Source organism: Notamacropus eugenii, chromosome 4, assembly GCF_028372415.1.
Source record: "Notamacropus eugenii isolate mMacEug1 chromosome 4, mMacEug1.pri_v2, whole genome shotgun sequence".
Classification (NCBI taxonomy): domain Eukaryota; kingdom Metazoa; phylum Chordata; class Mammalia; order Diprotodontia; family Macropodidae; genus Notamacropus; species Notamacropus eugenii.
The window spans coordinates 272,587,497-272,599,850 of NC_092875.1; the positions used below are offsets into that span (position 1 = coordinate 272,587,497).

Sequence of the window (12,354 nt, forward strand, 5' to 3'; positions counted from 1 at the left end):
ATTTAACTTCCCCCAAAAGTGACAACGTTCAACTTAGTTTGGATGAATTTTTGAATACTTCTGCTATTGATTGCTTTAATTTTTCACCGACGTATTTAAAGAATTCGATTTTAACTATGGTATGATATGTTTAGGTAGTTATCATATAAATATAAATTTCTCTATATACATTTCAGTTCAGTTTAGCAAATATCTAAGCATCTATTTGGATAGGTCCTGAAATCCTACCCTATGAAGAGTGTGATCTAGTAGGTAAGATAAGATGTTGAATAATAACACAAATAATTCATAGTAAAAGACCCCTGTGCACAAAAGAGGAGCAAACCAAGGCCTTTTTGGAATAAGAGAAGCAACTGGTATAATCCAAAGTGAGCTGGATTGGGAGTCAGGAAATCTGGGATAAGGGCTATCCTCTCCTTAGTCCTGGATGGTCTGCTTCTCAATGCTTCTCATTTACATTAATTAGTGTTTTCCCCTGATGTACGACAATGCTGATTCATGTTGACCTTGTGGTCTATTTAAACTCCTGATTCTTTTCAGAAAAACTAATCTGTACCTGGCACCCTCTCCACTATCTTATAAAATGGATTTTAAAAAATAGTGAAAAATCTTATTTCTTCCTATTGAACTTCTTAGATTTGGCCAGTAGTGTAGGGAAGGGAGTTATTACATGTGCCTACTATATGCCAGGTATTATGCTAAGTGCTTTTACAAATTTTATTTCGTTTTATCCTCACATCAACTGTGAGAGGTAGGTGAAATTAGAACTCCATTTTATAATTGAGGAAGTTAAGTGATTTACTCAGGGTGACATAGCTAGTTAGTATCTGAGGCTGGATTTGAACTTAGGTCTTCCTGACTCTGGGCTCATCTCATTGTGTACTCTGCCACCTATCTGCTTCTGGTCTAGACTGTCAAGACTCTTCTGAAGAGTGATTGTCATCCTCTCTTTCTCAGTTTTGAGGCATTTGCAAATTTTATGAGCATGCTATGTCTGCCTTGATCTAAGTCATTGGCAAAAATCTTCTGTTTTTTAAATAGCATTTTATTTTTTCCAATTACAGGTAAAGACAATTTTTAACATCCAATTTTAAAAAAAAATATATTTTTAATTTATGGAATAAAACAAGCATTTCCATAACATACTATAATAATAAAAATGATTACATATGGAACTGAAAATGTTACATACAACTTGCTATTTCTTCTAAATATACAATAAAGTTATCATGTATTAACATTCATTTTTATTCTTTTTTTAAAAAAATTATTATTTATTTATTTTTAGATTTTGACATTCATTTTCACAAAATTCTGAGTTCCAATTTTTCTCCTCATCTCTCCCCTCCCCCCATTCCATGATATCTTGCATTCTGATTACCCCTTCCCTCAATGTACCCTCCCTTCTATCATGCCCCTCCCTTCCCTTATCCCCATCTTCTCTCTTTTCTTGTAGGGCAAGATAAATTTCTATACCCCATTACCTGTGTTTCTTATTTCCCAGTTATATACAATAATAATTCTCAACATTCATTTCTAATACTTTGAATTCCAACTTCTTTCCCTCCCTCCCCATCCCCACTGAGAAGGCAAGCAATTCAATACAGGCTATATATGTGTCGTTTTACAAAAGACTTCCATAATAGTCATGTTGTGTAATACCAACTATATTTCCCTCCATCCTACCCTGTTCCCCCCCCCTTTTATTCTCTCGTTTGACTTTCTCCCTTCCCAAAAATGTTTACTTCTACTTACTCCCTTCTCCTATTTGCCCTCCCTCCTATCATCCCCCTCCTCCCACTTGTCCCCTTCTCCCCTACTTTCCTGTAGTGTAAGATAGATTTTCATACCAAATTGAGTGAGCATGTTATTCCTTCCTTAAGCCGTATGTGGAGAGAGTAGTTTCACTTTTCCCCTCTCACCTCCTCCCTTTTCTTCTCCATTGAAAAAGATTTTTCTTTTCTCTTTTATGAGTGATAATTTGTCCCATTCCATTTCTTCCTTTCTCCTCCCAATATATTCCTCTCTCATCCCTTAATTTTAAGACTTATCTTCTTAAAACATGTCCTGACCATTTTGGCTTAGCGATCTCTTATGATACAGGAGAAAAAGGACTGTTGTTAGAGACAGGGGAACTGGGTTCAGATCTCACCTTTAATACTTATTACTTATGTGACCTGGAGCAAATCAATTAATGTTCAAGGACTTCCTTTTCCTTATCAGTGGAATAAAGGGATTTGAGGGCCCTTCTAGAACTAGGATCTTATGATCTTTGATCCTAGGAGCATTAGTAGTCCATGCCACATAATAGTGGTTAATTTTATTCCATATCATAATTTTAGGCAGTGTTAAGCTTGTTTTCTCAACAGGACTGTAGCACTTGAGGTCAGGGACCGTGTCATATACTTCTCTTGTATCTTCCTTCCTCCCTCAAACCGGGCATATGCTAGGTGAGGAGTTCTTTGGTTGATTTAATTCAAAAAAGTGTTTTGGGTTCCCTATTCATCTTGGCATCCTCCTGCTTCATTGATCTCTCTTCATTCAGTGGTGAGAGTTGGAAAAATTCCAGGTGCAGAAATCCATGTTCAAAGAGACATTTTTCATTGTTTTCATTTTTCTTTCCACTCACATGCCTTCCATTCTCCTTCATCTTAGTTGCTGGAAATTGCAATTCTTTCCTTATTGATTTGGTTCTCGCACATTTAGCAAGTATTGATTCTCTCCCCCCCCCCCAAAACTCTTTTGCCTTATCTCTAATAGAACAGAAGCCAGAATAGACTTCTTTCATTTCATTTTCATGAGCGCTCATGTGCCATTTATGCTGAGGAAAGGATTTGGCATTTCTCAGCTCTCTGGTTTGTGTTTATGGGTGAGCATTAATAGCAAGTAGAGGCCACCAGATTCTTTTTATATGATATTCTTTATCCATCAAATCATCATCTACTAACATAGTTTTAAATTATTAATAACCTTCACAAATTTAACCAGGATTTGGGGCAAAAGTAACAAATTTGTTTTAGTAAAAAAGACACAAGGGAAATATAAGAAAATTTAAAGCTGGAAGTAGATGTATTGGAATGGTCAAGGTGAATTATAGAGCAAACTTTCAGTGAAAGGAATTTGTGTTCTCGTAGGTAGAACTAATGAATTAATCAAAGTCCAGATTTCTGAGTTTTATCTCTCATGCTTTAATTTATCATTATTATTGCAAAATTTAACATATTCTCAGTTTCCCATGGGTAATCTCAAAGAAACATGGTGAACATTAATGAGAGAGTTGCAAAATGTCCTATGTTTTTCAGTAGAGATGTTATATAGCTTTCAAAATGTTCTGTATTTTCCTTTAGTTAATATAACTTAGCATCACTATGAAAATTATTTATCTACAAGCTCAAGAGAATTGAATCAGTGATTAAAATATTCAGAACTAAAGATTTAACCTCAGAAAATATTAAAAAATATGGCTTACATATGTAATAAGACATGTTAGAAGAGAGAATCTCAGAATTTTGTCATCAAGGTGAAAACTTTTCTACCCAGGCAGACAGATGGTGCAATGGATACAAACAGGACCTGAAGTTAGGAAGATCTAAGTTCAAATCCAGCCTCCAATTCTTAGTAATTGTGTAACCCTAGGCCTCAGTTTCCTCATCTGTAAAATGGGGATAATAATAGAGTTGTTCTGTGGATCAAATGAGATCATAATTCTAAAGCGTTTAGCACAGTGTTTGACACAGAGTAAGAAAATGTTAGCTATCATCATCATCATCATCATCATCATCATCATTTTGCTTTTGACTCCTTTAATTTCATATAATTCACCAGATTCCATTTGTATTTCTAAGGTACTGACAGGCCATTTTTATCTGATTTATATTTCTGTAGGGGGTAATTGGAAGGTTTCAATAATTACCAGTGAGTTGCCATGTGCAGGAACCAGCTCTCAGATCTATATTGTATTATATGGGCGCCACAGGAGCTCAGCACCTGTCTATCTTTATGGAACAGGTGGGAATGCATTTCAGGAAGGCCGAGAAGATATCTTCACTGTAAGTAACAAACCAGGGTAAAGCATGTCTGTGTTGGTGACACAGTGAGCGGGACGGTGGAATGAACATCACTGATCCAGTATATCACCTGAGGCTCTCATGGCATGTGCCCTCTAGGTGCTCAGCCAAAAACAATCCCTAGTGACATTTTCTCAGATGGATTACAAAAAAGGTAAAAGGGCACAACATGGTAAGAGACTAGAGCTGAAGAGGGTGTCTGATTGCTCACATTTGCACCATTTCTTTATGAGGGGCTACCATCAAGGTCTGGTTAATATTCTTCTTCATGAGATGTCTTAACTAGGTTTATCATAGTCAAGGGGTAAATCAGTGAGACAGCAAACATTATTTAAGGGTCTGCACTATTCTAGGAATTGTACTAAGTACTACAGATAAAAAGGCAGAAAATCAAGACTCCTGCTTTCAAGGAGCTTATATTCTAATGATAGACAGACAGCATGCAAACAACTAGGACAAACCAGTTATATATAGGATAAACTGGAGAATACCCCAAGGAAACTTTCAAGCAAAGGGTCCTGGACCATGAATACTTGAAGATTAGAATCTTTGGGGGGACAAAGAGGAAGTAAATATGGAAACCTTTTGTTATTCAGTTGTTTTAGTTTTGTCTAATGCTTCATGGCCCCATTTGGGGTTTTCTTTGCAAAGATGCTGGAGTAGTTTGCCATTTCCTTCTCCAGGGCAGAAACCTTAGATGTAATCCTATTCAACAAGTACTTGCTCTGAGTAAGGCATTATGTTTGGAGGCAAGCAAAGAAAAATCAGTACATTCTACTGTGAGTGGGAGTGGGGGTGGAGATGGACAGCCTATATACAAAGAGGTATATAAATGATTATTTGAAGGATTAATGTACTCAATAATTAAGGGGCTCAGTGTCAGGACAAGCCTCCTGTTGATTGTGATCCATAAGCTGAACCTTGAAGGAAGCCAGAGCTTCTGAGAACACATTGAAGAGGGAGTGCTTTCCGGCCATGACACACCCCGTGTGCAAAGTCATGGAGGTTGGTGGTGTAATACCAAGTTCAAGGGAGAGCAAAAAGCTGGTTTTACTGAAATGAGGCAGGTGTAGAGAGGAATAAAGTGAAACAGGCCTATAAAAATATGCTGAAGTCAGAGAGTGAAGGGCTTTAAATGCCTAGCCAGGTCAATGGATCACAGACAGAAGTTGAGGAGGATCAATCACAGATCAGAAGGGAGCAGGTCAGAGAAATAGATCACTAACCTCTATCAGTACTGGCAAACTGCTTTGCCTGCTCCTAGGGTTATCATCCTTCAGTATAGGATGAGGAGTGCTTTGAGTGGATACTGAAGGGCAGCTAAGAGCCAGGGGAAGACAGATAGTGGGAAGGGGATTTTCTCAGTGAACCAAGGAAGGAGCTTAAGTCCTTGGTTCTAGTACAATGATAAGGGATAGGCACAATCAACACGATTTGAAAACACCAAGGTGGGGGCAAGAGTAAGGATAGCAGCAGGCAAGACTCATGAGGCAGTGATTCTGAGGTCAAAGCCAGGATCATCATCCAATGACTTGGAAGTCACAACCAGGGGTAGCTAGAGTTGGAGTTAGTGTCCAGAACCAAGGTCAGGATATCCACAATCCAGAGTCAGATCATAATTATGGCAATGAAGTCTGAGCAAACTCCAGTTTTTCTTGAAGCTACTATAGGAGGCTGCTTGTGAATGATTGAGCTTTAAAGGATACTTAAGAACAACTTTGACTTTTAGAAATACACAAATTAAAGGACATATGAAGAAAGACACTTTCTACATCCAGAGAAAGAACTGCTAAATAGAAGTATATATAGAATTTTACATACATACATATATATGTAAATGTATGTGTGTGGGTATACATACATACATACATACATATATATATATATATATATATATATGTACATGCACACATACCCCTATTTGTTTCTAATGGTAGCAGGGTGGAGGGAGGGAAGAAAAAAAGGAAAAAAGGTAGCTACATGATATTTTATTATATATTTAAAAAGAATAGCAAGTTGTATATAATGAATTTGCAGTTTCATGTGCAATCATCATTTTTATTATACTATGTCATGGAAATATTTGTTTCATTCCATAAATTAAAAATTAAATTAAATTAAAAAGGATACTTTACTGAGGGAACTGTGTTAGTCCTGGTATCAAGGAGGAGAGTGCTAAGAAACCTTAGATCTGTTCACATTGCATCATATCTTCTCCACTTGATCCTACTTGTCAAGTACAATTAACCTTTTTTCTATTCAACCAACCTATTTCCTCATACAATTCTGAGAGAGGAGGCAGAATCATCATAGAAGCATTCTGATCATTCCTCTTGGTTGAACCTATTGGCTGTGACCTTTCCAAAAGTAGCTGAGAATACCTCTTTTCTGTGGTTGACTGTACCAGCGAAAATTACTGTGCAAAAGGAATAATGGTCCTGCTACTGTACATGGCAGACACAGCCTTAGAAAGTAAGATGATAACATGAACTGTTTTCTGATGAGTTCTATGACTTGACTATGAAGTCTATTCTTGGTGACTCTCTGACAGCTAAAGACTGGAGACATTGGAGAACTTCACAAGATACGCATTGGCCACAGTAATTCTGGTCCCTCTCCTGCCTGGCATTGTAAAGAGGTGAGAACATGCCAACAATTTTTCATCCTTTAGTCATCTTGCTGTGAGATAGCAAATGGCTTTCCTTTCCTTTTAGTGACTGGGAGAATACATTGTTTCAGATCAGCCTTTTCTGTCTTTATATCCCCTTGACCATAGAGTTAGCCCATTTAAAAAATTGCCCTGAAGAAGCTATGCTACATATTCATGATCATAACCAGCATTTGTAATAATTGTTGTTGTTTAGTCCTTCAGTTGTGTCTGATTCTTTGTGACCCTGTGGACCATATTGCCCATGGGGTTTTGACAAAGATACTGGAGTGGTTTGCCATTTTCTTCTCCATTGGATTAAGGCACACAGAGGTTAAGTGACTTGCTCAAGGTCACACAGCTAGTAAATATCTAAGGACAGATTTGAACTCAGGTCTTCCTGAGTCTAGATCCAGTGCTCTATCCATTGAACCACCTAACTACTTTTTTGTAATATTAGGTAGCATTGTAATGGATTTTAATGTTTTCAAAGCATTTTTCCTATATTATTTCATCTGATCCTTACAACAACCCAATGATGTGGGTGCTGTCATTATTTCACGAAAGAGAAAACTGAGGTTGACAGAAGTAAAGTGACTTATCCAGCATTATGGCTAAGAAGTAATTTGAGATGAGATGATGCCAAGTATAGCTTTTTATCTTTTGTGCCACCTTGTTACCTCATTGCCATTCATGTCATCTTGGGGAAAATGTATTTCATCATAATGATCTTAGGCTTTTGTTTCTTTGTTTGTTTTTGGCCAAGACCAGTGACTTTCTCTGACAACCCCCAGTTCAGGGATGCTTTCCAATGATTTAAATGGTAATTTGACTCTAACTTTGATTCTTAGGGTTACCTGTTGGCACTGAGAGATCAAATGAATTGTCCCAGGGCCACACAGCTACTATGTGCCCAAGATGTCCAAGTGCAGACTATGACTGCTTTCTTAGGACCAGTGCTAATAAATGCAAAGATACCCATCATCAGTAGGGTGACCACTTAGTGGCTATGACAACACAAGAAAAAAAATGTCAAATGACTCCCATCCTGTTTTTTCCCTCTTCCTTCTGCAGGAAGGGTAGATAGCACAGTGGGAGAATAGGGGCAAAGGATACTAATAATTACATCTATAAATACTAATTTTACTGTTCCTACAGTAAATGTATAATTTTCATGCAATGAATAAGTAGAGGAAGTGGATCATATCAGCCCTGACATTCTTGTTATAAATGAAGCCAGAAGACAAAAATACAGTCTAGCTAAATGGAAAGGTGACTCACAAGTTCTCCTTAGAACTACAAATAAAAGAATTGGTAGCATTCATTTTACTATGTATCCAATGAATGATGTCATGGTGTTCTTGTTAATATCATATTGTACTTCTCATTACTAGTTATTCATAGAAAATCTCCATAGTGGAAGATTATGCACCAGCATCTATCATAGAAAATAATCAGATAGAGAAATTTGACAAATAACTTGATAAGAAAGATGCTCCAGATTAAGTCAATATTTACTTTGATAATCAGTGGCTTAAATGCACAGGTGGGCAGAAGAGAAAATGTCAAAATTCTTAGAAAATATGGCTCAGTCATTCCACAATTGAAAAATAGTCAAAGGGCTATTAAACAGATCATTTTTAGAGGAAAAAAATCCAAATCATAAATAGCCATATGAAAAAATTCACTAAATCATCAGTAATCAGAGAAATGTAAATTGAAATTACTCTGAGATTCCTTCTCATATTCAACAGCTTAGCAAAGCTGGCAAAAAAGGAAAATGACAAATGCTATAGGGGATATGTAATAGGTACATTAGTGCACTATTAGGGAACTGTGAATTGGTTCAGCCATTCTGGAAAGTAACTTGGAAACATGTTCAAAAAAACAATTAAACTATGCATTCCCTTTGACCCAGTAATATTAGGTTTATACCCCAAAGATATCATAGAAAGAGAAAAGGATTCATATATTAAAAATTATAATAGCTCTTTTTATAGTGGCAAAGAATTGGAAACTGAGGGAGTACCCATCAATTGGGAAATGACTGAATATGACATCATATGTGAATATGACAGAATACCATTGTGTTGTAAGAAATGATGAAGAGAATAGTTTCAGAGAAACCTGGGAAGAATTTTATGAACTGAGGAAAAGTGAAATAAGTAGAACCAATAGAACAATTTATATAATAACAATAATATTAAGACAAACAACTTTAAATGACTTGGGAACTCTGATCAACATAATGACCAACCACAATCCCAAAGAACTTTTGAGGAAACGTTACCTGTCTCCTGACAGAGAAGTAATAGTCTCAGACTGAAGATTGTGATTTCTTTTTAACACATCCAATGTAGAATTTGTTTTGTTTGACCATACATGTTTGTAAAAGAGGCTTTGTTTTTATCGCTTCTTTAGTGGGAGGATGAGATGGGAGAGACAGAATGTGAATCTTAAAATAAAACAAAATTGAATTTAAAAAACTTCTACCACTACTATCACCAAAAGGAAATATGGCTCAGAATTAAAAAATGATAGAGGTCAAAGATTTGTAGACTTCTCAAATGTCTCATACCTATATATCATAAATACTTTCTTCAGGAGAGCTTGTAGGCACTGAACATGACAAACACTAGTAAACATTACAGAACACACACAGACACAATAAATTTACTATATCTGAATAACAGGAAATAAATGATTATCAGAGAGTCATTTCTTAGTCAGATGTCTGTGTACAGACATCAACATGATAGAACAAACATAAAAAGCAATAATAAAAAAGTCGATAAATTAGGAAGAATACAATTTAAAAGAATATGACTTGCAATTAAAAATTTGCTCTAGCTTGACCTGCTTAGAGAAGTTATCAACATTTTTTGAAAAATGAGTAAACTGAAATACATTGACATGCTATTTTATCATTTCCTGTGATTGTTTAATGAGTACAACAATTGCTACAATGAGTCCAAAAGAACCTAGAACCATTCTCAAGTGGAAATATGGTAGCCAAAGACAATGACAGTTCAGAATATAAACTTACACATAAGTTTATACATATGGAAGATTTGAATATGGTGGATCATAGATGATATCCTTACCAAACCTTTCGTTGTGTTGGAGGGGGAAAAACCCCTAAAAAGAGATTGCCAATAGGCCTCATTAAGCCATATCATCAAGTGAAAATTTAAGGATTAAACTGGAAGGAAGATAACAAAGCAATGGAAAATGGAAAAGCTCTACCAATACATTTTTAACAAATTATTTTTTCCATCAGTGACAGGGGAACCACCATATGTGGACAATAACATCATAGTCTCCATTGTACCTCATGAAGAATTACAAGTGGCACTAAAGAAAGGCAGAAGAACAACTAGGCCAGACCAAGTATCCACAGAGAAGATCCATTCCAAGGGCAAACAATTTTTTAATGTGAAAACCAGGTTTATTACAGGAGATATGAACATGCATGTGGAATCCAAAGGGTTTGAAAACCATTTTTAAGGACACCGAGTATTGATTATTAAAACAGGTAGAAGTGAGAGATACCAAATAATTTGAAAAAAAAAGTCAAAGATGTTATTATTACTGGAAGTTGGTAGTTGAAAAATATCAATAAAAACTTATATGCCTATTTTCCCATCTCTGAAAAATCTTTATGAGAATAATCTACAAATATATCAAAAACATTGATAATGGTATGAGAAGCGGATTGTATGGCTGATAGTGACCAACAGATCACATCATAATGGGAAGTTGGGGATAGAGATACAGTGCTAGATTTAAAGATAAGAATACCCGTGTTTAAATCTTTTTCTAACATTTAGTAGCTCTGGGACCATGAGAAAGAATTTTTCGTCTCTTTAGGTTCAGTTGCCCCATCTATAAAAATGGAGATGAGAGTGTAGAGTTGTCGTGAGGGTCTAATCAGATTATGCTAAACATTTTGTAAGCATTACACCACCATATTTTTTATCATCTATTATTATTATCATAGTCCCACAATTTTCAGAATGGTGGAAAGGATACAACTACCCACTGTGCTTAATGCTTATTGACATTCAAAAAGCATTTGATTTGGAGGAAAAAAAATGCTGCCTTAAAAGCTTTGCTCCAATAAAGTATCTCTCATACATAGGTCAAAGCCATACAGAATTCCTTGAAGATATAACAACAGAGATAAGTTTATTTAACAAGCCACTGATTATTAATATTGTGAGGCATTAAAAGGGGAAATGTATGTACATCAAAGGTGTTTGCAATTGTATTTGTTATGGCTGTTGTACAGAGTCCTAATACAGAGAAAAATTCCTGGGAATAATGAAGTCCTACAGAAATTCTTTTTTTTAAATTTTTTTGCAGATGGCATTGTCCTGATTGCATCAAACTCTAGAACATTATAGTGCCTCCTAAGTGAAATATATGATCATTTAAATGATTTTGAATTAATTATACATGAGAAAAAAAATCTAATGGATGAAGGTCATGATATGCTATTGGATGAACAGGAAGCTAGGTAGCACAGTGGATAGACCACCAGGTCTAGGATTCACGAAGACCTGAGTTCAAATCTGTCCTCATAGTACCAGCATGACCCTGAGCAAGTCATTTAACTAACCTCAGTCTCTCTTTCTTAGCTGTAAAATGGTAATAATAATAGCACTTGCCTTCTAAGGTTGTTGTGAAGATACAGTAAGACAATATTTATAAAGAACTTTTCAGACTTTAAAGTGTTATGTAAGTGCTAACTGTTTGTTCTTATTATTTGTTTTTCTTATTTTATATGTTGCCAAAGTTTTCTCTTTTCAATTTCCTTTTTTAAGATTTTTAAGTTTTTAGGAACATATTATTCTATTTCTGACCAAGAGATTTCTTATGTCTTAAGATATGGTCAAGAAATCCAAATCCCATTCTTAGACTTCCTAAATCTCTTTTTGTTTTCTGAAATCCCCAGTTGTCAGCAACGTTGAGAATCCTACCTGTGCTCCTGAGGCATCAGTTATCTTTCCAAAGAGGTCATAATCCCGACAGAGCCTTCTAGGTTCATTCTGCCAGAACTGTTTGTTCCCATATGAATCACTAGGAGTAGCTGCTGGCCTAACAAGTCTCAGGGAGCTCTCTTTTTTGTTCTGTATTGATAAAGATATTTTAAAAAGCTCCAGCTCTTAATTAAACAGTAAGCTTTACCTTGTGGAGGAAGCAGGTAACCTCAGGAATTCAATCAGTTATTTTAAGCTTAAGGGCGCTTTGTCCTAACTGTGCAAAATCTTGCTAATAACAAAATGTGAGATAGTTTGAAGAAGCAAAGGCAGAAACATCTTTTGTATTTTATGTTCTCCAAAGATGTTCTTGGCCTTGCTTGTAACCTCTAAATTGTCTTAGCTGATAACATTTTGTTTCCTTTGCATATACGGTATAATGAAGCTCTGTATGAAGCTTTCCTTTTCAGGGAAAGGTAGTTCTATGAATGTTAGATTTGGTGTTTGTCTGTGTCTCTCTGCTTTAATCTCTCTGTCTCTGTTTCTCTATCTCTGTCCCTCCTTCCCCTCTCTTTCCCCATAACTTCCTCTCCCTTTTCTTTCTCCCCTTCCCCTTTCCCTTTTCACTTCTTCCCCTTTATCCCTCTCCTTTCATCCA

General features: G+C 36.0%; 1 protein-coding gene across 5 annotated transcripts in view; it reads left to right on the plus strand.

The window, feature by feature from the left end:
- The window catches only part of LOC140501243 (lipoxygenase homology domain-containing protein 1-like), a 680,545-nt gene that overhangs the window by 104,430 nt on the left and 563,761 nt on the right, over window positions 1-12,354 (plus strand). For all 5 annotated transcript variants that reach the window (XM_072604606.1, XM_072604605.1, XM_072604607.1 and 2 more), the window contains 2 exons: window positions 3,886-4,049; window positions 6,619-6,705. In XM_072604606.1, the coding sequence (XP_072460707.1) occupies window positions 3,886-4,049; window positions 6,619-6,705 (251 nt within the window). The remainder of the gene's footprint in view (window positions 1-3,885; window positions 4,050-6,618; window positions 6,706-12,354) is intronic.